General features: G+C 39.0%; 1 protein-coding gene across 3 annotated transcripts in view; it reads right to left on the bottom strand.

The window, feature by feature from the left end:
• xrcc4 (X-ray repair complementing defective repair in Chinese hamster cells 4) overlaps window positions 1–23,580 on the bottom strand; it is a 119,684-nt gene that overhangs the window by 44,029 nt on the left and 52,075 nt on the right. For all 3 annotated transcript variants that reach the window (XM_066711891.1, XM_066711890.1, XM_066711892.1), the window contains exons 4-6: window positions 14,634–14,800; window positions 12,455–12,607; window positions 9,710–9,822 (exon numbers count right to left, since the gene is read on the bottom strand). In XM_066711891.1, the coding sequence (XP_066567988.1) occupies window positions 9,710–9,822; window positions 12,455–12,607; window positions 14,634–14,800 (433 nt within the window). The remainder of the gene's footprint in view (window positions 1–9,709; window positions 9,823–12,454; window positions 12,608–14,633; window positions 14,801–23,580) is intronic.

The following is a 23,580-nucleotide window of genomic DNA, read 5'->3' on the forward strand; positions in this document are numbered from 1 at the left end:
CAGAGCTCAAACAATGGCTTTTGTTATAATCTCTGCAACTCAGATGCGCCTTTCCAAACTGTATATTGTGGCATGCCTGGGACGTCCTGTCAAATTGTACACCGTAGGGAGCCAAATGTCATTCAAACCATGCAAGTGTCTTTTAACTTGCAGTACTATAAGTGAGAGATGCTTTAGTACCCCCTACTAGGCTTTAGCTCTGCTGTTTTTCACGATTAAAAGGAAGCAAATTCATGTTTCGGAGGATGCATGTGTTCTGCCCTCATCTCTTACATACTAGTCTGATGGTTGGTAAGTTTATGAACAAACTCATCCCACAAAACATAATCATTCCCTATCCTTTCTGTCAGAAGAGTATGTGGGGGGGCATTGAGATGGGGTATATTTCAGCTCCCCCAAAAACTGCTGATTACCACTCAATAAAATGTTGCATTTGTTTCATGCTGAATTAAAGAAAAAAAAAATCACCCATTACTATTCATTTCCCAGATGTTTTTTCTTCCCATTACCCTAAATTACTTCTTGTAGCTGTATTGTTACCTGACTGATATTCTTTGATAATGACTCATACACTATTTTTCAATATGTCTAACAGGAGGGATAAGTCATTGTTCAAATTAATATCAAACTTTGTGCACCTTTACTTTCAAACCTGTATGCCGTAAGCTTCCTAAAATCAGGGAGATTTAATGAGGTTTGTGTTTTACAAGCTATTCTCTCTTGGTGGTCCCTCTCGCCTAGACCAGTAAATGAATACCAATACGCTATCTGGCATCAATCAATCACTATTCACCTTCTGTTTTCAGACTCCCTGGCTCTTTCTGCCCATCTCGCTGGGGGTCCACCTGCTCAATCCCATGAGGCAAGACTCCCTTTCTTTCAGTCTGTGTGAAATAGTTTTATTTTACTTTTTTGGCTGCATAAAAATGTGCGCTCATAAAGAGATGGAATGTTTGGTCTATGATTGGCAAAGGTTTTCCACTTTAGCCTTAATAAACGCCATGCCCTTTCTTTCCACAACTTAACTGCACTACCCTGTCACTCATAAGAGGAATGAAATTAATTGACTTCAGGAAACGGGCTTCGAATTGTGTTCATGGTGGAGGTACCACCAAAGCATTGCTGCTAATCATTCAAACAAATCCAGCACAATGTATTGACTTCAGCCAAGTAAAATATACACAGACCTCTGGATCCCCAATTCCATTTTTTTGCAGTTAGTTGAACGCTGAAGAGAAAGGGTTTACAGCCTTGTATTGATATACAGCCTGGAAATCCACATCTCTCCATGGACCATATGCAGTTTAGATAAGAACAGGCTTATTCAAATATTGTGAAGAAAAAGCAACATACATTGAATAACTGTCCATTATTTATTTAATAACCAAACATCAAAATAGAACTGCCTTAAATGAGACTTGTGAGACAAAAACACATTATTAAACACATACTATTTTAACATAAAATATTCTACGAAAAAGTGCTCACATGATTGTAAATAGGTGTACAGTTTGGAAAAAATAAACATGTAGCATGTAGATGTACATGATTATTTTAAGGATAAAAAAATAATAAAAACATCACATGATACCAGTCCCTATGTAATGTGTGACAGTAATGATTAATGGGCATTTAAGTTCTTGTTTTTAGTCATTACCACCAAGTATTCATATTCATATTCAATTTAGACTAACTGAATTTGCATGAGGATTGACATAACCTCTTCAATTTACTAGACACCTTTTTGTTAAAGTTGAGAAGAAACAAACAGCGAAGGACAATCTGGATGTCCCTAGTGCATTATATCCTGAAGCAAAGGTTTTTAAAGGACAATAAGAACATATCAATGATATCTAATAAGGTAGTATTGAGGAAACATTGGCAATACAAATAACTCACTGCTCAATTAACTGGAAATAGTGATCAGTACATTGTTAATTAGAAACTATAATAACAATATGATATCCCATATCATAACAAGATTTAAATTCAGATTTTCTTGGTTTGTAAGTTTTTCATTGTTAATGTTTAGTTCTTTGATCTTTTATAATTAACCTGGTCACCTGCTTTGCTTTGCAATAAACGTTTAGCCGTCGGGAAAAAAAGAGTGAAGTCTTCTAATCGCCAGTAAAACCACTGGTGTCTTTCACTACTAAAACATTGAAGTGCATAAGCCAGGACACACAACTAAGGCCAATGTTAATAACAATTGAGCAACCACTTTTAAGTACTTTTGTCTGCTGTATATACAATTCAAACTTTCACAGTAGTGCATTGACAAACACAGTATGAATCTGGCTGCTTCTGAGAGACCGACTGCTCTGCATTTAAGAGAATTAAAAAAAATGTATTTACTTTCTGATTTTTTGGCTTTTAATTACTCCCTGAGCGAGCTTCTTACTGCTTTAACACCTGTACATAATCAACAATGTCTTTCACAGCCATCACACCAACCTGTTTTTCTTGTTATCGGAGAAAGCCAAAAGAAAACATATCAATATTGCACGGCTTTCACAGTACTTGCACTGAGGGGGTTTACTTAAAGCATAAGTTGTTTAAGAAAATAGGCTTTGAGGATCATTGAACAAGGTCGATAAATCTGAGCTGCTTGACAAGATTTTCTTTTTTTTTTTTGGATGTAATCCAGCCATATACAGAATTTAATATGTACATCTTAAACTGGTTTGTTTGTAGATATATTTCACTAGTCTGAATGTAATTCAGTTCTGGAAATAAGGAAAAAGTGAAGAAGAAATAGTGGAAATGTTACAAACAATATATTATTTTACTGCAGACTCTTCACTGATGAGCAAATAAATCACCTCAGAGGGTTAACATTCAGTCTGTACCATCTTAAAAACTGCATTTAAAAAAACTGGTCCATGATGTATAACCCTATAAAAACCTTTCCCAATTTGAGGTAATCCACATATCCCGGAGATCACAGCTATCTATGTAAAGTAAAGGGATACACACACCAAGCAGCTGTAGTAGACTCTACTGGCATTCCCCAAACCCTGTATCTATCATGATGGGTTGTTAGCTCCATTATAGATCTGCTTTAATTCTCTGTAAGGTAGGCTTTTCTGATAATTACTAGCTACCCTGACCTCAATATTTCAGATTTAGTGCAGCCTTGGTAGTAAAATACCAGCTGCAACAACATGCTTTTAAGCTCACTTAAGAAGTCGGCCTTTTTTCAATTTATTTTTGCAGGTAAACACTTCACCTGCCTCCAGAACGCAGGTAGAGAAGGGTAATACAGTTCTGGATGAGCCAAACTACTCGGCTGGTGAACTTGGAGTCATCTGACCACAGAGTCAATTAAAATATAACCTATCAAATGTGTTATAAAAAAAACAAATACATTCCAGCACTACATTTCACTGTATCCCTTTAGGATGTTTTATGCTGCCAATCAGTTAGCTTTATTCAATAATAGTTTTGAGTCCTGCAGAGATGAACTGGGGAGAATATCTGATCCAGAAGTAAAATCCTAGCATTTGTGATACGCATCTTACCTCAATATGGTGTCCTTTAGTCAGTTTGGACATTTAGTTCTATAAAGATTTCTAAATCCTAACGACCTTTAACTTTTTTTGAGGTGTATAATTTGCCAGTGGGGCCAAATTGTCTTCTGTTTTTCAGTCCACTTAAGAAAAGCAAGCAGCCCCCTGCCCTTGCTTGGCTTATTACCAGCTCTCTGCAGTGGGGACTGTGAGTCACTTTCGTGATTGTGAAACAAACATTAAAAGCTGGAAACCTGCAAGCCTTTCTTCTTCTGCTGGCTATCAATCACAGCCTAGCATAATCTGACTAAAAGTCAGAGGTTTTCCATAGTTCAGGCAGTGAGACTTCAGATGTGAATGCAAATTCAGCAAAGCAATTGAAATGGAGTCAATGAACTGGGCAATCAGAAAAGAGACTTTGCATTGTAGAAACATGCTAACAACACAGTGTATAATAAACTACTGTTGCAGCACTATACAGCATTGCCAAGGCAAGGAGAAAGTGGTCATTTGTGAAAGCCCAGGAGAACGGTAAAATACTAGATATTACCTGCGTCCTCAGATTCACTTAACCACCGAAGGGGAGACCTCCACTGGGTAACAAGGGCTGTTCCAAGCACACAATTATAACTTTATTGTGATTTTCTGCTGTAAATTGAAAGCACATTCCACACAACCATTTCGTCCTGCAAACAAACAAACTTGGAAAAGTGCTTTCATTAACTGCACCTTCAACATGCCATCTCAAATTATAACTGTTTTAACTCCCTGTTGACTCTGAACAGAGAATAATAATAATAATAATAATAATAATAATAATAATAATAATAATAATAAATATTTATCCAGTGCTTTTCTTGCTGGTTTGCAAAGTACAATAAAACAGAAAAAGTCACAATCACAGAAGAAAACTGAAAATTTTAAAGAAGTAATAATAAAATCACAATAATACAAATATGTATTTAAAACGGTTTTAAAGGAAGATTCTGCTTCAATCTCTTCATGAAGACTGTTCCAGAGTCTAGGAGCCTTAACTGGAAATGCACAGTCTCCGTTGGATTTTAGCTTGGATCTGTAACAGTCAGAAGGGCTCAGTAATGTAATCAGGGACTATCCCAAGTCTTGCCTTCAAAGTAACTCATACAATTTTAAAATGGGGTGTCTGCAGTGATTTTACTTTTCTTTCCCTCCAGAATTCAACAAAGAGACTGTGGCTCAGTCAAAGCTGATGGTGGAAAAGATGGAAATCAAAGTAATTAACAGAACAGGACTGACTCAATGCAATACCTCTGATCTTGCCAAACTAGGATTATCAGTATTATAATTACAGTGGACACCACACAGCAAGTGTTTTTATCCGATATAAATTTATTAGTTCCTTCTAATAAATCAGAATAGCAGGGATACTAATTGGTAACAAACATTGCAGTGCTGGAAAATGGTGAAGAGATGTATATAACAACAAACTATACTTAATGATGTTGACATTATCTGAAGGAACACCCATTGGTTCTCAGCATTGACATCTTGGACTCCTTTTTACAATGTCTGACTCCACACATGTTCCCTACTCACTTAAAATTGTGGTTTTACTAAACAGATGACTTTGAAGAGATCTAAAGGTTTTAAACGAGGAAACAATTTGGGGGAAATATTGTTGTCCAGATGAACTAAAATCAAATACCTGTGAGAAGCACAACAATGATCAAAAAGTGCGAAATAAAAGCCTGAATATGTACAAAGAGGCAAAAAAATTATAATACAGAAAAAAAAAAAAAACACGCCCCAGACGACTCAATGGAGACGCAAAGCATTGTCAATCTCCTCAATTTCTTGTATGTTTAACCTTTCAAGGTGCCAGGGTTCTACCACAACAGTTTGTCTCAGGGGAACGCTGCAGTACAAGTCATGACCTCCTCCTTCCACAATAGGGCTCTTTGGAGTTAAACCACATGGGCCAAACTTTCAACTAAGCTGCTGTACGTTTTGTGCACAAGATGCTAATTAAAATACATGCAACTACAAACATAAACAGAGTGCACCTAATTCCCCTGACTATACCACTTTGTTGTAGGATATGTATTTGTTTTTCTTGAAAGACTTACTGAATCTAGACGCTGTTCACCAACAACGTTTTCATCAACTATTTGTGTTGTATTTATTACCCAACAGGTCTACAGTGAGGGAAAAAAGTATTTGATCCCCTGCTGATTTTGTACGTTTACCCACTGACAAAGAAATAATCCGTCTATAATTTTAATGGTAGGTGTATTTTAACAGTGAGACACAGAATAACAACAAAAAAATCCAGAAAAAAACGCATTTCAAAAAAGTTATACATTGATTTGCATGTTAATGAGGGAAATAAGTATTTGATCCCCTATCAATCAGCAAGATTTCTGGCTCCCAGGTGTCTTCTATACAGGTAACGAGCTGAGATTAGGAGCACTCTCTTAAAGGGAGTGCTCCTAATCTCAGCTCGTTACCTGTATAAAAGACACCTGTCCACAGAAGCAATCAATCAATCAGATTCCAAACTCTCCACCATGGCCAAGACCAAAGAGCTGTCCAAGGATGTCAGGGACAAGATTGTAGACCTACACAAGGCTGGAATGGGCTACAAGACCATCGCCAAGCAGCTTGGTGAGAAGGTGACAACAGTTGGAGCGATTATTCGCAAATGGAAGAAACACAAAATAACTGTCAGTCTCCCTCGGTCTGGGGCTCCACGCAAGATCTCACCTCGTGGAGTTTCGATGATCATGAGAACGGTGAGGAATCAGCCCAGAACTACACGGGAGGATCTTGTTAATGATCTCAAGGCAGCTGGGACCATAGTCACCAAGAAAACAATTGGTAACACACTACGCCGTGAAGGACTGAAATCCTGCAGCGCCCACAAGGTCCCCCTGCTCAAGAAAGCACATGTACAGGCCCGTCTGAAGTTTGCCAATGAACATCTGAATGATTCAGAGGAGAACTGGGTGAAAGTGTTGTGGTCAGATGAGACTAAAATCGAGCTCTTTGGCATCAACTCAACTCGCTGTGTTTGGAGGAGGAGGAATGCTGCCTATGACCCCAAGAACACCATCCCCACCGTCAAACATGGAGGTGGAAACATTATGCTTTGGGGGTGTTTTTCTGCTAAGGGGACAGGACAACTGTACCGCATCAAAGGGACGATGGACAGGGCCATGTACCATCAAATCTTGGGTGAGAACCTCCTTCCCTCAGCCAGGGCATTGAAAATGGGTCGTGGATGGGTATTCCAGCATGACAATGACCCAAAACACACAGCCAAGGCAACAAAGGAGTGGCTCAAGAAGAAGCACATTAAGGTCCTGGAGTGGCCTAGCCAGTCTCCAGACCTTAATCCCACAGAAAATCTGTGGAGGGAGCTGAAGGTTCGAGTTGCCAAACGTCAGCCTCGAAACCTTAATGACTTGGCGAGGATCTGCAAAGATGAGTGGGACAAAATCCCTCCTGAGATGTGTGCAAACCTGGTGGCCAACAAGGGTTTTGTACAAGTCGAAGGGGTCAAATACTTATTTCCCTCATTAACATGCAAATCAATTTATAACTTTTTTGAAATGCGTTTTTCTGGATTTTTTTGTTGTTATTCTGTCTCTCACTGTTAAAATACACCTACCATTAAAATTATAGACTGATCATTTCTTTGTCAGTGGGCAAACGTACAAAATCAGCAGGGGATCAAATACTTTTTTTCCCTCACTGTATATATCTGTACATGTAAACTTATTTGCAACAGCTAGGAGTTATGCTGAAATAATTATGAATTTTCTGAGCTAGATTCATTTTTTTTTTCATGTGAAACATTTGCCAACATTTGCAATTTGTTTCCTAACACGTGGTAATTACAGGTTCTGGAAGTCATCAGTGGCTTAACAAATTTACTTAAGACATTATGTATCCTTCATTTCTCAAGAATAAAGGGCAGTTGTCAGTTGTTTCAGAAATGGCTTAAATAAAATAGTAATCAAATTTTGGCAAATCAAAATGAATGTATCCTAGAAACATATAAAAACATAGATCCACTTGGACAGTTGAGCCAAATCCATGACAATAAAACTACTAGTAGAAGCAGGATCCAAAGACCGTCTGCCAAACTCTGCTGTAAACATAAAGGTGCCTAATTGAGTAAATGTTATCACAGAGATATTTTACGGACCTTTACCGATATCTTAGATGTACAATTGGGGATTTACCATGATCTCAATGCTCAGGTCTCATTCTGGAACATTTGACACTGTTCTGATTGGAGGAAATAAGGAAAAGCACTTAGCTGAGGTCATACATGGAGCCGACCTGGCGCTGAAGCTCCTACTTCTCTGATCCAGAGTTTCCTTCATTCTCACTCGTATTAATAATTTAATCTGGAGCACTTTACATCACCTTTCATGACCTTAAAATGTGTAAAAGCTAGGTAGAAACACCAAAGATGGTTAAGAAATATGGTTGGGGGCAAATGAAAATAATTATACAGTTGACATTGAGGTTGAACGTAAAGCAGGAAAATAGATAAGTGGTCAGACAGAGAGATGTTTATACTGGTGTACTTGTACTTGTTATGTGATTTTTTTGCAATTTTCTGGATGCGGCGATTTATTTTTGTTGGTTTTTGTCAAATAATTAGGGCATAGACAGAGGTGGGGTTTGAATACAGTCGTGAGGAGGCCAGTGAAAGCAGCCTGTGAGGATCACGTTGTGAGCGTGGTCCTGAGGGGCCGGCTGTGTGTCAAGGCTGAGAAGGGCAATTAAACCATGACCGGGGGGGCAACCTCTCTGCTCCTCTTCAGTAAAGTAGCAAGGGACGTTTAACACGTACCCAACAGATGGGGAATGTGGTTTTACATCTTCACCTCAAGGGCAGCAATTGAGCAGAAAAGGCCTCTCCCAGGACAGAGACATCAAGTGGAAGACACAAGCACATCCAGGCAGTCCTCAGGCTAAAGTCAAGCAATTGACCTTCTCCTGCTAAATTACATGGGGTCTCTCAGAGGCCCAATAGCATGAGCGATAATTATCATGCACTGCACAAGGCAAAGGGGATTTAATTCCTTAATTCAATGCATTGTTGCCTCTTGAAGTGGAATCGTTTTCTTATTTTCCTCTGATTTTCTTAATTTTAAGATGTTTTGTGTGCTAAATGTTGCTGTCCAAGTATAAGCCAAGATACAGAGAGCTTGAAACGATGTAAAAATCATTATAGTGCTACTGTAAGGTTCTCATCTTTTAATTGTTTTTGAAATATGAAAATATAACGCAAGTATATGTATTGATCATTGCTCAATCAGGGTATAACTGAAAAGATCAGCATACATATATCATCTATAAAAGAACAAAACAGAACTCTTTTAGGTTATACATCTTTTGAACAATTTTGAAAAAGCAAAAGAAAGAGAAACAAACTCCTGAGAAATCAGATTGAATGTAATGGTAATATACACACAATCTCATAGAGTAAAGCAATTGTCTACAAAAACAAATCTCCTAAATGGGATGTATTGAGGTTGCCTCCATAGCATTTTAAGTTGATAGCATAATAGTACCTAAAGTGTGGTTTAGGGGGAGAAAAAAAAAAAAACGATTTCTGTGGTATTGGTCTAATGCTAAGCCTCATTTTCTGGTTGGCACAGCATGACCAAAACCACCCAGCTTGCAAAAGAAAAAAAAGGTTCAACACCGAATATTGAATTACCAAGATATTCTTTTATAATTGTAGTTTGTATGTGCAAACAAACATAAGAGTTCTTTATTTTAGAGAGCCATAACATCTGATTGAATTTCAGCTTAAACACAAACCCGGGTCTTCTCTCGTTATACTCTCTGAGCTGTTTTGCAATCCCTGGGTTATTAAAGTTGCATAACTGACACATAGTAAACTCTCTAGAACGTGTTTTTGATGTTCATGATAAACTGAGCTGAAGAATGAAAGATCCGGATGGTATATAGGCAAAAAAAAAAAAAAATCCTCCTTCTCTTTAGAAGACTGTAAGAAAAGGCTTGGATTTTGTTCTGAGAGCCCCCAAAGTAAACTGCTGTTTGTAATTTCTTTGAGTAATGAGAAGCTAGTTCATATGGAAATGATTAATGCTGGTTTGGCTCTGTTGTGGTCCACCCTTACACATACAGTATCTGGTCATAATTTTGCCTGGAAAGGACAAAGGCCTTTTATCTACCTCTGGCTGATGCTGAGGTTTCGGAACACTCTTTGTTCTCTGCATTTTCCTCGTCGGTGCTGGCCTCGTAGGCTGGCTCTTTTGCATCATTGCTCTCAACAGTAGTTGTGTCTCTGGAAGATATAAATGAAAATCGGGAGCGTTCAGTCACCTAGCTCATCAATCACAAAACCAGAAGGATATTGTACTATGTGTACTGGCCACTGGTAATTTACACTCCATCCCTGAAGCGAAGTTCCTTCAGAATCTAAGTTGCTGGTTTTTATTAGCGTTTTGTTTGTTAAATTAAGATTCAAACAATGAAATAGTCACTAAACATGTTTTTTATTTGTTTTTTTTTTCTGTCTCACAGCTCATTAGCAACATACTAAATACAATTGGTCATGATTAATGAAGTCCATCTGCAGAATTGTGTCCATGGCTGTAAATATACCATTCAGCTGTCTCTTGCTACAGCAACTTCAGATTGTATGTTTTTTAATGACTGTTGCTACAATAATAAAAACATGTTCAGTGATGTAGTGAATCACAATCACTCCACTTAAATTATACGTGAGTGCAAGCAAACAAACAGGGTGACTGTATTCGATTCAATAACTGTCTGCACCCTGTAAATGCAGGTATACAACACTATCAGCATTGCCCACGTCATTGCCATTTCGTTTCTCCACCTTACCACCTTAGACTACTACAAGATAGACCCTGTGGTTAACATATGTTTGAAAAAACAGAGCAAGGCTATAAAACCTTTGCCGGAAAAACAAAACATGTAATCACGGACTGAAAACGCATGATAGATGAAGTGAATACATGTTCAAAGCTGATAAGTTGCTTTCGCTAAGTGACACAAGGGAAATGCTAGAATTCATTAGAGAGTAACCACCTGGTTTGAATGAATTGTGTTCATGTATAAGAAAGGAATGATAGACAGGAGGGGAAAATCAGACTGAGAAAGTCAATATACCCTCATTCCCAATTCTTTACTGTTATTATGTATGTTGAACAAACAACGAATGTAGTAAAAGTAAGCAACTGAATGCACCTAAAATGTATTGACCTTAAGTTATGATTTGACAAGAGAGGACAAACAAGAAAAACACAAAAAAATGTGTTTAGCAAGGTATTTAACAATCTCCTCCATCTTTGACAAAGACGCAAGGAGTACTAGGAAACCTTTAAGATACAATGTGTGTTTAAACCTGAACATTATCAATTCCACAGCCTTTTCATTTACAAAAAAATAAACATTCGCCTCAAATTGTATTTTGCAGTTGTTTAGCATTCATGCTTTGTTTTCCGTACAGGACTTAAGAGAGACTTATTTAAATCATTTGCAAAGGTTCGGGCCAAACGGTAATGCAACGCAGGAGATTCCATAGCATGAGTTTTGCCTTTACAACAGTAAGACGTTGCTCTCCCATATCAAAGTATGAGGCTCTAATTAATACTGGCAGTGAAGGAGAATGGTAATTTGTTCTCAACTGCGGGGCATTCTACATTCCCCCAAAATTAGAAAATTCCCCAATCAAGAGTTATTAATGAGCTGTTTACTTCTTGAGCAGTCATCTGAGACGGGGATGTGACTCATAAATTCATCAAATAAGAAAAAGAGGGTCCATGCTGGGATCACATGATGTAAATGCACCTCAGGACAGGCAGATATGTTTTTGGAAAAATAACATCAACTATAATGTCTCCCCTGCCAGATAAAACGCCCTTTAGAACCGTTTCTGAAACAACTCTTGAACTGAAAGTACAACAGGATGCATCGTAAAATATGCATCCAGCAACCTCGCATTAGCAAGTCACGTCTAGGAGAAAAGGGGATGAGTAATCAGGATTGCACGGAATCTGCCTAGGTGTAGGGAGTGAAGAAATAGATTTTGACATGGGGACAATACTGTACAGTGCTGAGAAAATGCAATTGGTTCTCGGCAAAGGGGTGATGTCAACAGCAATTGTGGAAAAACAAACAAAACTGGCACCCAGACCATGACAATATACGTTTTCGGCACTGTTGGAGCAAAGGAGTCAGGATTGGGGTTCATCAATAGGCAATTACACAAGCCCACGGGGGAGCTGACCATTTTTACAGGTTGTCTCTTCTGACGTCTACAGATTCCAGATTATTTTTCGTCCTAATGCGATGTTCTACATTTTTACGGCTCCACTTTTTCCTTTTATGCCGTGGTCTTCTCCAATAAAAGAGGCACTTCTTTAAAAAGCAGATGTTTCACAGTAGCAAGAAGCCATGGTGACCACAAACCACAAAACATCATAAGGTGTAAATGCCTCATCAGTTCTTTATGGGTTGCCATGTGAAAATAAATACACATAATGGAGAAATCAGTAGAAAAAAAATGCACATTTCTTCATTTTACTGTTCAGCCTGCCCACACACACAACACACACACACTCAAACACACATGCAGAAATGACTCAAAAGATCTCTAAAATTGACATTCGTCTGTTCAATTATTTTTCTACAACCACTTTATATTTTGCTTTTGAAAATGGAGGACATGTCTCAAGCATAAATTATACAAATAATTTGCGAAGCGAATGATCCGTTCAATAAAAATAGACAAGACGCACACAGGGTTGAAAATGTGAGAATGGTGACTAAATGCTCATGTAGATAAAACTATATCATATATGCAGTTGATTCGATACAGTTCACGTTTATAGTGAACACTAAAACATATATAAATTGCTCGTGTTATAGGGGGAATATAAAACAGGTACCTCTTCTCTTTCTCGGCTTCCATCTCCTCTTGGAATTCCTTTATCTTTTCCTGCAGGCTTCTTATCTTGGCCTTTTTCTCATTGAGGACAAGAACGAAGCGGTTGTACAGGTCCTTCTCCAGAGCCTCCTTAGCTTGAACATATTTCTCTAGTCTGCAGACAGGGAAGGAGAAACAAAAACGTCTCAGGTCAAATTCATACAGGTGCATACAGCATTAGCAAAGACTCCCGAGGTCGATTCAGGAACATCTGTGTTCACAGATACAACAATCTAGAGTTTGGAACCTCGCGGCATTCTCATTTTATTTCTGTAAGGGAAAAGTCGCTGTCGTGGTTAAAAAAAATCAGTCTCAGGAGAATAGCAGAAAAAGGGTTCTAAAAAGGGTTCTTTATTCACACTGAAGAGAAGAGCCTAAATCAACAAGAGACAAAGCTGTCGACTGATTTCAAACTTCCGATCAGCAGGCTTTATAGCACAAAGTACAAAGACACCCAACATTGGTATCATCCAATAGCATCATTCCGTTTCAATTACACGTATCCGGTTATAAAAAACATCACCGTATCACACCATATCACGTAGACCATGACCCAACATTCAAACATCTATGTGGTTAACTGGGATTAACACAGGAAATGGAGATCAGACACATAACACAGAAAAACAGACATATGATACATAACAAAGGTGATAAACAGAATGTAAATGTATGAAATAAATATTACTCAACTATATAAAAATAAACTCTTCAGTCACCTTCTACCATTCACATGCTACTATGTAATGCATTATTTATTGAGGACACAGTCAGGTGTGTGATTTATAGTATCTTTTACTTTGGCTGGTTATTTTTTTCCCCCATTATTAGATCTTCAAATGGAAAATGAATGAAAGATCTAGTAAAGCAGGAGAATTCCCAGAAAAGACAGACTAATGTGATTTCCATGATTGTGAGAAAAAAAAGAAAAAGAAAAAAGCACATTGGTTACCATCACATGTTTCAATCCTATTTTTAAAAAACAAAGGGAAATTCAAAAGTTACAGTGTCATTAATTACAGTTAACTCCCCTAAACTTCCTACTTTTTTCCCAATTTAGCGGACTTGGCCAGACAAGAACTAACCCTCCTGTCTGATCGCTGCCGCATGGCTCGGGATGTTTCCCTGCAAACACAGAAACGCCGAAAAAAGTCTCGACTCTTCAGAAATTCCCAGCGTTACGGTTTCTTGGGAGGGGTCGGGGAGCATTTGACATGGGCCATAATAGTGATGTAATTGTTGATCCAGAAGAAAGCATCCAGCTGGAGCAAGCTGGAAGGAATGCAGCTGCAGCTAAGGATACCATATAAACAGTGTGCCTAGAGCGCCGCAGCACGACGCTAAACAACTGCCCTTCACACAGGCTGAGGTCATCCACACAGTCTCCGAGCTGCATCACACCACACAGATCCACGTCACCTTCAGTAATGAAACATGCTATTAACGTGTTCACCACATAACACGTTTATACTCTACTGGGCTTCTGTATTTTCTTTAATTTACATCCCAAAATTCCTACCACTTAAAATACAGACTTATTGTGTTTCTGAGTGACGAGGTCTATTTTCCTAATGCGTCTGGCTCGTGACAAATCTGTAACGTGGGTTACACCCATCGCCCGCAGTGCAAATAATGAACAGTGCTTTATAGAATGAAGGGAGAATACTTTTATTCAGTGCATTTCTTTTGCTCACGTTAAAATCAAATTTACGATTTGGAATGCTAGTTAAAGAAAAAAAACAGTGCTGCTGTCTGAATTCTCAATTAAAAAAAGAGAGTTAAAACAGTAACCAAGTCTTATGGCCTTATGGTGTTGATGCACTTGTACCCTTGCTTAAGTTCTTGAGATGAGCTCAGAGTTATTTATAGACATGCACGTATGTCTGTCTGAAGAAGTCCAGGGATGCAGAGACCTGATTGGCTATCAGGTGTCACGTCCACTCTCACAACACAAGGAAGAGGACATAAGGCAACACTAACTTTGCCTTGACAGGTATGACTGTAAATCAACTCAATTCATATCTAAGGGGTTAATGCATTGTGTGTGTGTTAAAAAAGAAAACAATATAAATAAATGTGACCAGGCTCAATGCACATAATGTTCTGGATCTCCGCTCTGCCTTTAAGAGTGATGCACTTACTCTCCGTTCACGTAGTCCCACTCGCCCCTCAGGCGCTCGTTCTCTCCCTGCAGGTGTGCATTGCAGGCCTGTAGCTCGGCACTGTTGTCTAGGCCGTGGCAAATCAGCTCCTTAACCACCTCAACGGGCTTTGAAATGGTGTGGAGCTCGACCGATCCAAGTTTGAACTAGATGGATGAGAAGGAATAAAAAATTAAAGACCGTGTGCTACTGCACCTGCACAGCTGGCTGCCATGCAAGACCTGTGAGTCACATGGCAAGGCACACTGACCCTGACCAGCACTGAATCACACTGTGCGTCACCATCTTACTACAGATATGATGTCCGACAGACCAACACCCTTATGACAACCTTGAAATTACTAACCTGTTAAATATAGATGGGTGGGCCACAATATGTTGTTTTAAAATGTTAAGTGTGTCACTATAGTTGTACGATATGTAATTCGATTTAGAAAGAATAATTCATTATTGTCTGTTTAATTTCTATATTATTAATATCATAATTATCATTATTACTACTACTAAAAACAACACATTTAAACAATGTATTCACCTCAAAGTATAAAAAGGGTTTCCCCCAGAAATGAGCATGGCATGGCAGTCTGTTACTGAATTGTTGACGGGAGTGGGTGTGTGCGCTAGCCATTCTAACTGAAGAGTCAACTCTCTCTTACAAGGGCGGACGTTTGCATCCAGGAGCTGTTTTTCATCACTTGCAGGGCATTAGCCCCTGAGATGGATGAACATCTGAAATCCCCTTTGATCCACGCAGGAGTTATTTCCACTGGGGCCCAATAGAGATAAATGACACGGACACTTAGCCTCCCACCGGAACACTGACAAGCTAATGGTTACGAAAGCACTATCAGCCCCCATTTTGGATTTCGCCAGTCTGAATGGTACTGCGGAGATAACACGCTGTATGTATCTCAAGGGCTGTGTTGTCTGGTAAGTCAGTCCATGGACACACAGCTTTTCACTCCCAGATAAATCACATCTTTTGCTATTAGTCACAAGGTTTTCAAACCATCGGATCCACCTACACATGCTCGTCTCCTCAAATGTGATGTGGTGTACTGCTCGTAGAGGGGACAGGGGGACAGGGGGGATGTGACCCCCAAATGTTGAGAGCACATTCAGTTTGTCCCCCCTCAATAATGTATGGCAGGCTCTGTAACTATCCAACTCCGCAACCTCCCCCCCAGATCTACGGAGGACTCAAACTGACACCCTAAAAACCTACACGAAACCTACACCCCTGTTCCATGAGGCAATTTCAGTTAAGAATACCAAAAAATGAATATCCAAAAAAACTAGAACATTTTCCTTTCCTTAACAAGGCCTTTTCCAGTGTGTTTGCTTCCACGGTAGTGTGACACCGATAATTTACAACACATCAGGACTTTCCGGTTCTATATTAATAGCCTGGGGATTGTGACATAGCAGTTTGAAAGATTAAATAATAACTATTCTTGTCTGTGGAGGAAACAGAACATTTGCTGGAAGCAGTGAATGGTGTTCTACCTAGAATCATGTCTTTACCGCAATCCATCACTTGGGTTGTGTTTCTGTGAGCCTCCCCAGCACATTCATCAGTGGATATCACCTGCCCCAATCAAGCGGCTGCACTGACAGACTGGAGAATAAAAAGTAGCTAGTATGAACAGCCCATGAAACACTTTCTATAAATAAATCAAAATATGTTAAATTAACATTACAAGCACTCAAAATTAACCATAATGTATGGTTATTTTACATACAGCAACTTATATAGACTTCTTCTTAACCACAATAACTATGTTCCAAAAAGCTTTTTTTAATGAAAAAGTTAAATACTCCAGAAAACGCTTTACATTGATATAATATATTCGTAAGCACCATCAATATTTTCTTTCTTCAACTGCTGCCTTAAAAGTCTTGTTTCTTATTAACAGTCATTAATTAGCATCTTAAATCAAAACAGATCTAACATGAAAACTTCAGGCTATAATCCCAGCAGAACCTTATTTTTCTTAATAAAATGTCATGTATATAATAATATATATTTTATTAAGAGAGAAAACACATGGAAGGATGGAGTTGTAAGGGTGTAGTCAGTTGCATCTATAAAGATCACATTCACTGGTAGTGAGTGTCTGTCCTGGGACGCCAAGCACATTACTGCTGGGCATTAGAATGTGTGGCGTCTCTACAGCTCTTGCTAGTGATGTTTAAAATTGTGCTCAATTCGACAACGCAGAACAGGACAGAAGGGATACTAGACATTACACTGTTGTTAGTCAGCAGCATCACCCTTGATTGACCTCAAGACAGGCAGATTTCCACACTGATCAACCTGTTAACATCACAGATTCTGACAAAGAAAGGAGAAACGGATCTGCAACTACTAATATGGGTTTAGCACTACGCATTTCACTGGTAGCCATTTGACTTTCAAGCCATTGTTCCTACATTGACACCTGGATCCATTTTATTACTTGGAAAGTAGAACAAGTAACCTTGCAGTGTATTGTGTGAGGTTCCTGATTCACGTCACATGGTGATTAACCGCAGAAACCACTGTCTAAGCACACATTATGCAATCAGCAATGGGGGGGGAAATGAAGGTGATTAAGACTCGATGCTGCCAATGCATGCGCTCCTAATTGCATATTTCCTAATGACCTTTCACTCATGACAGTTGCACTCCTGCCTGGTTAAGACTGCTTAAACTCAAGTTTAAAGTCTACCAAGGGCAGAGACCAACGTGCACATTTCTTTAAAGGGGAAACAAAATAAATAACGTCAATTATATCAGCCTAATTTTCATCTAATCACCCCTTTCTTACCCTCTACTGTTGAAGGAACAATGCCAAATGTTTAAGCAGTTGGTGATACTGAACAGCAATAAGCACATATGATAATGCTTTAGCAGGCAGCTGCTGAGCAATGTGTTTTACTTGTTCAAACGTTTGGAGACTGAATCATTTCCATTTGTATTCTCAACATACATCATTTTCAAATTATCCTTACTTTTGCATGCGTAGAAAGGTTGAATTGGATGTATTTTTATGTATTTTTGTGTGTGTGTCTGCGTGTGTGTGTGTGTGTGTGTATGTGAGCAAGCATCTAGCTGTATTCCCTGCTTAGCTCCACATTTTAGAAAGTACAATTCAACCACTCTCTCTTCATACAACCCACACACCAGACAAGGCTAAACAGTCTTTCCTCAGACTTACACCCAAACAATCATCATGAATCACATGGAAAATGCTGTACACAAAGGGAACCCTCAGAAGGACCGCTAAGTGAGGTAAATGCCAATGCAGAATTTGTCAATACTTACTCTCCAAAAATACTAATAATAGTCTTCAGGATAAAAGGGATATATTCAATTTTGTTCTTGCCACAATTTAAAAACATACTCTTTGCTGTCTGTTTTTTTTTTTTTTTTTTTGGTGGGGGGGGGTTGGTGGATCGAAGAAGGAAAGTCTGAATGTACATTGAAATGAACAGAGAAACTAAATTCACTCAATTTAAATATATACAAACATACATGTGTTAGTGAAGTCATATGTTCTTGATTCTGACTAACACCTTCCAACTGAGTCATACACCTGACTGGCTTCTGGAGACTTTAAAACTCTTTTAGATTAATGCAGAATGAGGTTTTGGATTGGGTGACCCATCTAAATATGAACACTGTTCTGGTACAGCAACCTGAGCAATGTTAGAGAGAATAAAACATAAAAATACAGCTTAACATCAGAGATTGTTGAATTTACACTGATCAGCCATAACATTATGACCACTGACAGGTGAAGTGAATAACACTGATAATCTCGTTATCATGGCACCTGTCAGTGGGTGGGATATATTAGGCAGCAAGTGAACATTTTGTCCTCAAAGTTGATGTGTTAGAAGCAGGAAAAATGGGCAAGCGTAAGGATCTGAGTGACTTTGACAAGGGCCAAATTGTGATGGCTAGACGATTGGGTCAGAGCATCTCCAAAACTGCAGCTCTTGTGGGGTGTTCCTGGTCTGCCGTGGTCAGTACCTATCAAAAGTGGTCCAAGGAAGGAAAAGCGGTGAACCGGTGACAGGGTCATGGGCGGCCAAGGCTCATTGATGCACGTGGGGAGCGAAGGCTGGCCCATCTGGTCCGATCCAACAGACGAGCTACTGTAGCTCAAATTGCTGAAAAAGTTCATGCTGGTTCTGATAGAAAGGTGTCAGAACACACAGTGCATCACAGTTTGTTGCGTATGGGGCTGCGTAGCCACAGACCAGTCAGGGTGCACATGCTGACCCCTGTCCACTGCCGAAAGCACCATGGGGCAATGGAAGAAGGTGGCCTGGTCTGATGAATCACGAGTTCAAGGTGTTGACTTGGCCTCCAAATTCACCAGATCTCAATCCAATCGAGCATCTGTGGGATGTGCTGGACAAACAAGTCCGATCCATGGAGGCCCCACCTCGCAACTTACAGGACTTAAAGGATCTGCTGCTAACGTCTTGGTGCCAGATACCACAGCACACCTTCAGAGGTCTAGTGGAGTCCATGCCTTGAAGGGCTGTTTTGGTGGCAAAAGGGGGACCTACACAATATTAGGCAGGTGGTCATAATGTTATGGCTGATCGGTGTATATTAATATTTTTAATTTTATTTGATAACCTGCTGTGTCACAATTGGACAGTATAAAGGAAGGAAGGAAAGTGCCTTTAACCCAATCAATATTCTGCACAATATTCACAATCATATAGCCTACCTTTCTAAGCATACAAATTCATACTTGTATAATTGACAGATATGTATTTGTCTGTAAGTATTATTTAGGTTTTAAAGAAATCTTCTGAATCACAACTGTATAAAAGAGGGAAAAAAAGTGTGCAGTGTCCAAAGTCTAAGTTCATTAGACATTATTTTTGACCTTTTGTTGCTAACAAACAATAGCCCATGCCAACACATGGGTATACACTGATGGGGACTGTTCTTTCAACACATGTTAAAAGCTTTTACTGTGAAGAAAACAGTAATTGTTATTTTAAAAAAAATGGTTTCACTGCATTGACTAGAAATGTGAAGATTGGCTCTGTAGCAAATGTTTTAAATGTGAAGACTTCATGAAGAGTTGTCAGCTTTTCAAGGAAATCTACAGTGAGGGAAAAAAGTATTTGATCCCCTGCTGATTTTGTACGTTTGCCCACTGACAAAGAAATGATCAGTCTATAATTTTAATGGTAGGTGTATTTTAACAGTGAGAGACAGAATAACAACAAAAAAATCCAGAAAAACGCATTTCAAAAAAGTTATACATTGATTTGCATGTTAATGAGGGAAATAAGTATTTGATCCCATATCAATCAGCAAGATTTCTGGCTCCCAGGTGTCTTTTATACAGGTAACGAGCTGAGATTAGGAGCACTCTCTTAAAGGGAGTGCTCCTAATCTCAGCTCGTTACCTGTATAAAAGACACCTGTCCACAGAAGCAATCAATCAATCAGATTCCAAACTCTCCACCATGGCCAAGACCAAAGAGCTGTCCAAGGATGTCAGGGACAAGATTGTAGACCTACACAAGGCTGGAATGGGCTACAAGACCATTGCCAAGCAGCTTGGTGAGAAGGTAACAACAGTTTGTGCGATTATTCGCAAATGGAAGAAACACAAAATAACTGTCAGTCTCCCTCGGTCTGGGGCTCCATGCAAGATCTCACCTTGTGGAGTTTCAATGATCATGAGAACGGTGAGGAATCAGCCCAGAACTACACGGGAGGATCTTGTTAATGATCTCAAGGCAGCTGGGACCATAGTCACCAAGAAAACAATTGGTAACACACTACGCCGTGAAGGACTGAAATCCTGCAGCAACCGCAAGGTCCCCCTGCTCAAGAAAGCACATGTACAGGCCCGTCTGAAGTTTGCCAATGAACATCTGAATGATTCAGAGGAGAACTGGGTGAAAGTGTTGTGGTCAGATGAGACCAAAATCGAGCTCTTTGGCATCAACTCAACTCGCCGTGTTTGGAGGAGGAGGAATGACCCCAAGAACACCATCCCCACCGTCAAACATGGAGGTGGAAACATTATGCTTTGGGGGTGTTTTTCTGCTAAGGGGACAGGACAACTGCACCGCATCAAAGGGACGATGGACGGGGCCATGTACCGTCAAATCTTGGGTGAGAACCTACTTCCCTCAGCCAGGGCATTGAAAATGGGTCGTGGATGGGTATTCCAGCATGACAATGACCCAAAACACACAGCCAAGGCAACAAAGGAGTGGCTCAAGAAGAAGCACATTAAGGTCCTGGAGTGGCCTAGCCAGTCTCCAGACCTTAATCCCATAGAAAATCTGTGGAGGGAGCTGAAGGTTCGAGTTGCCAAACGTCAGCCTCAAAACCTTAATGACTTGGAGAGGATCTGCAAAGAGGAGTGGGACAAAATCCCTCCTGAGATGTGTGCAAACCTGGTGGCCAACTACAAGAAACGTCTGACCTCTGTGATTGCCAACAAGGGTTTTGCCACCAAGTACTAAGTCGAAGGGGTCAAATACTTATTTCCCTCATTAACATGCAAATCAATGTATAAGTTTTTTGAAATGCATTTTTCTGGATTTTTTTGTTGTTATTCTGTCTCTCACTGTTAAAATACACCTACCATTAAAATTATAGACTGATCATTTCTTTGTCAGTGGGCAAACGTACAAAATCAGCAGGGGATCAAATACTTTTTTCCCCCACTGTAATTTCAAAAAAAATCATTAAGCTCCTAATACACTTTCTTACTTGCGGAAGGGGGGGAAAAGCTAAAGAAGTATTTTGGCAAGTACAAAGGTACAACAAATGTCACATTAAAGGGATGTGACTTCACTTAGTACACCCTGTGATATACGTACCTTAATACGCAAAACAGAGTAGATATTAATGTGGTAATTACAGCCACGGGCACATTTGTTTTATAGAAGCCCTAACTAAGCTCATATTTGAAACACGGGATAATGAGATCACAAGCTTCACTTCACCATTAGTTGTGAGACATTGTGAAACATTAGCACAGCGATTGCATAATTTACACCAGCAAAAACTTAAAAACCTACATAAATCTAAAGATGTTTGTAAAATATAAGTGCGGTTTACAGGAAAGTCTTGAAAAGTGACGTTAAAAGGAGGATGTAATAATCCTAACTTCAACAAAAATATATTAATGGTAATTATGTAATGCTTAAAAGGACCTTTACCCTTTTTGTGCGTAAGGAAACAGATGGAGAACGAGATAACTCCTTAGATAACTCCTCCTACATGTATAAACCACAAACAGCAGCAAACAGAAATGTGAAGGTGTTGGAAGCACTGCGCTGATAGGAAAGCATGTTAGTGGAGCTAAACTAAGCTATTCTAGGTGTAAAAAAACCCAACATAAATTATTTGAAATTGTCAAGCCTCTATTATTAGTGGCCTAATAAGTCCTTTGTATTTCCAGATAACATCTGGAAGTCACATACAGGAATAATGCTGCTCACTCCAACCAGCAGCAAAGGTATTACATTCATTTCCACAGAATATTTGTTCCACTGGTTGTGGTCATGAAGAGGGTCTATAAATCACAAAACCTGCCTCTGAGGATCAAAGACAGATTACAGGTTTTACATTATCAAGTGGAATTTACTTTCAAGTTGCATTTAAGAAAGTGCAAGCAAAACACGTAAGATTCCCCCCTCCGCAAGAATGGGGCTGTTTGACAATACATTCAAACTGCACTGTATGAAAATACAGCTTTAATTCTTGACTTAAAACCACTGCCAGCCTCCCACTAGGATCAGTCAATACTTGGCTGTGATTTTTTTCTGCCGAAGTCCTGTAGCAGATCAACTCCAATCAATATATTGTAACGACTCCTGCTATTTGTGCCACTGATGAACTTGACAAGCAGTACATACAGGGGCTGGTTGCATAAACAGATTAAATATTACTAAATATCCTCAGATTGGTCTTACTTAGTCAATCATGTAATGCAATAAAAAAAAATAAAAAAAACAGCTCCCAGTTCACAGAAGACATTCCATTTAAGAAATCTAAGTTAGCCTGGGGGTGAGGAGGCTAATTTTGATGCAACTATCTAACGTGCATTAGACTAATTTAACTGTCAAATTAAGACTAGTCTAATGGTTAAGACTACTGTATTATAGTTTTAGGAAACCAGACACAGGTCTTTTAGCAAAAGGTGCTCAACAGTTGCGCAGAATACTAGTCCTTCCATCACCGAATGTACTCCAGGTATTCAATCCAAGATTAAATTGGTTTTCTATTATTAGTAATTTTTTCTAGTCTCACTTTTAACAATCAAAGAGCCTGTTCTCCGGTCTAATTTCTTCACACCAGGGTTTCACTTCCCTTCATCGATATCAGGGGAGTCTGTCCTGGTGACCACTTTACATGAAAATAATATTTTACAAAAATAATGAAATGAGGTTGATATTAATTCGATAAGGCAATTACTAATATTATTCTTCATATTAAGACCAAAGTTACAAATACATTTAGTAATTGATAGGATGTTGATTGATTCCAATTAAACACTTTCACTTAAACAGGTTATAAAATGATATAGGTAGGAACTTATTTTTGTATTTGTCTTTTCTAATTAACTGTTGTTAGTTTAGATACATGTAAAAGCAATGCCATCTGTATATCATATTGTATGCTATAATTTCAGATCAGATTGTTGGCCCTATTGATGTCCACTGCAATATTGCACCAAAGTTTCAAGACACATACATTATGTCTTTCTGATCAAGTAAAATGTTTTCATTTCGAGCTGTTAGTTACACGCAATTTCTCTTTTTCCAACAATAGCATATCTTCAGGTCTTTCCTTTGGAGCAAACCTAGAAAAGGGGTGAACAGGTAATGTCCTGCCATTCCCAAGTTGATGCACTGAAAGTTAAGTGGGAAAAGCACAACCCAA

The sequence above is a fragment of the Amia ocellicauda genome, chromosome 8, assembly GCF_036373705.1.
Source record: "Amia ocellicauda isolate fAmiCal2 chromosome 8, fAmiCal2.hap1, whole genome shotgun sequence".
NCBI classification, from domain to species: domain Eukaryota; kingdom Metazoa; phylum Chordata; class Actinopteri; order Amiiformes; family Amiidae; genus Amia; species Amia ocellicauda.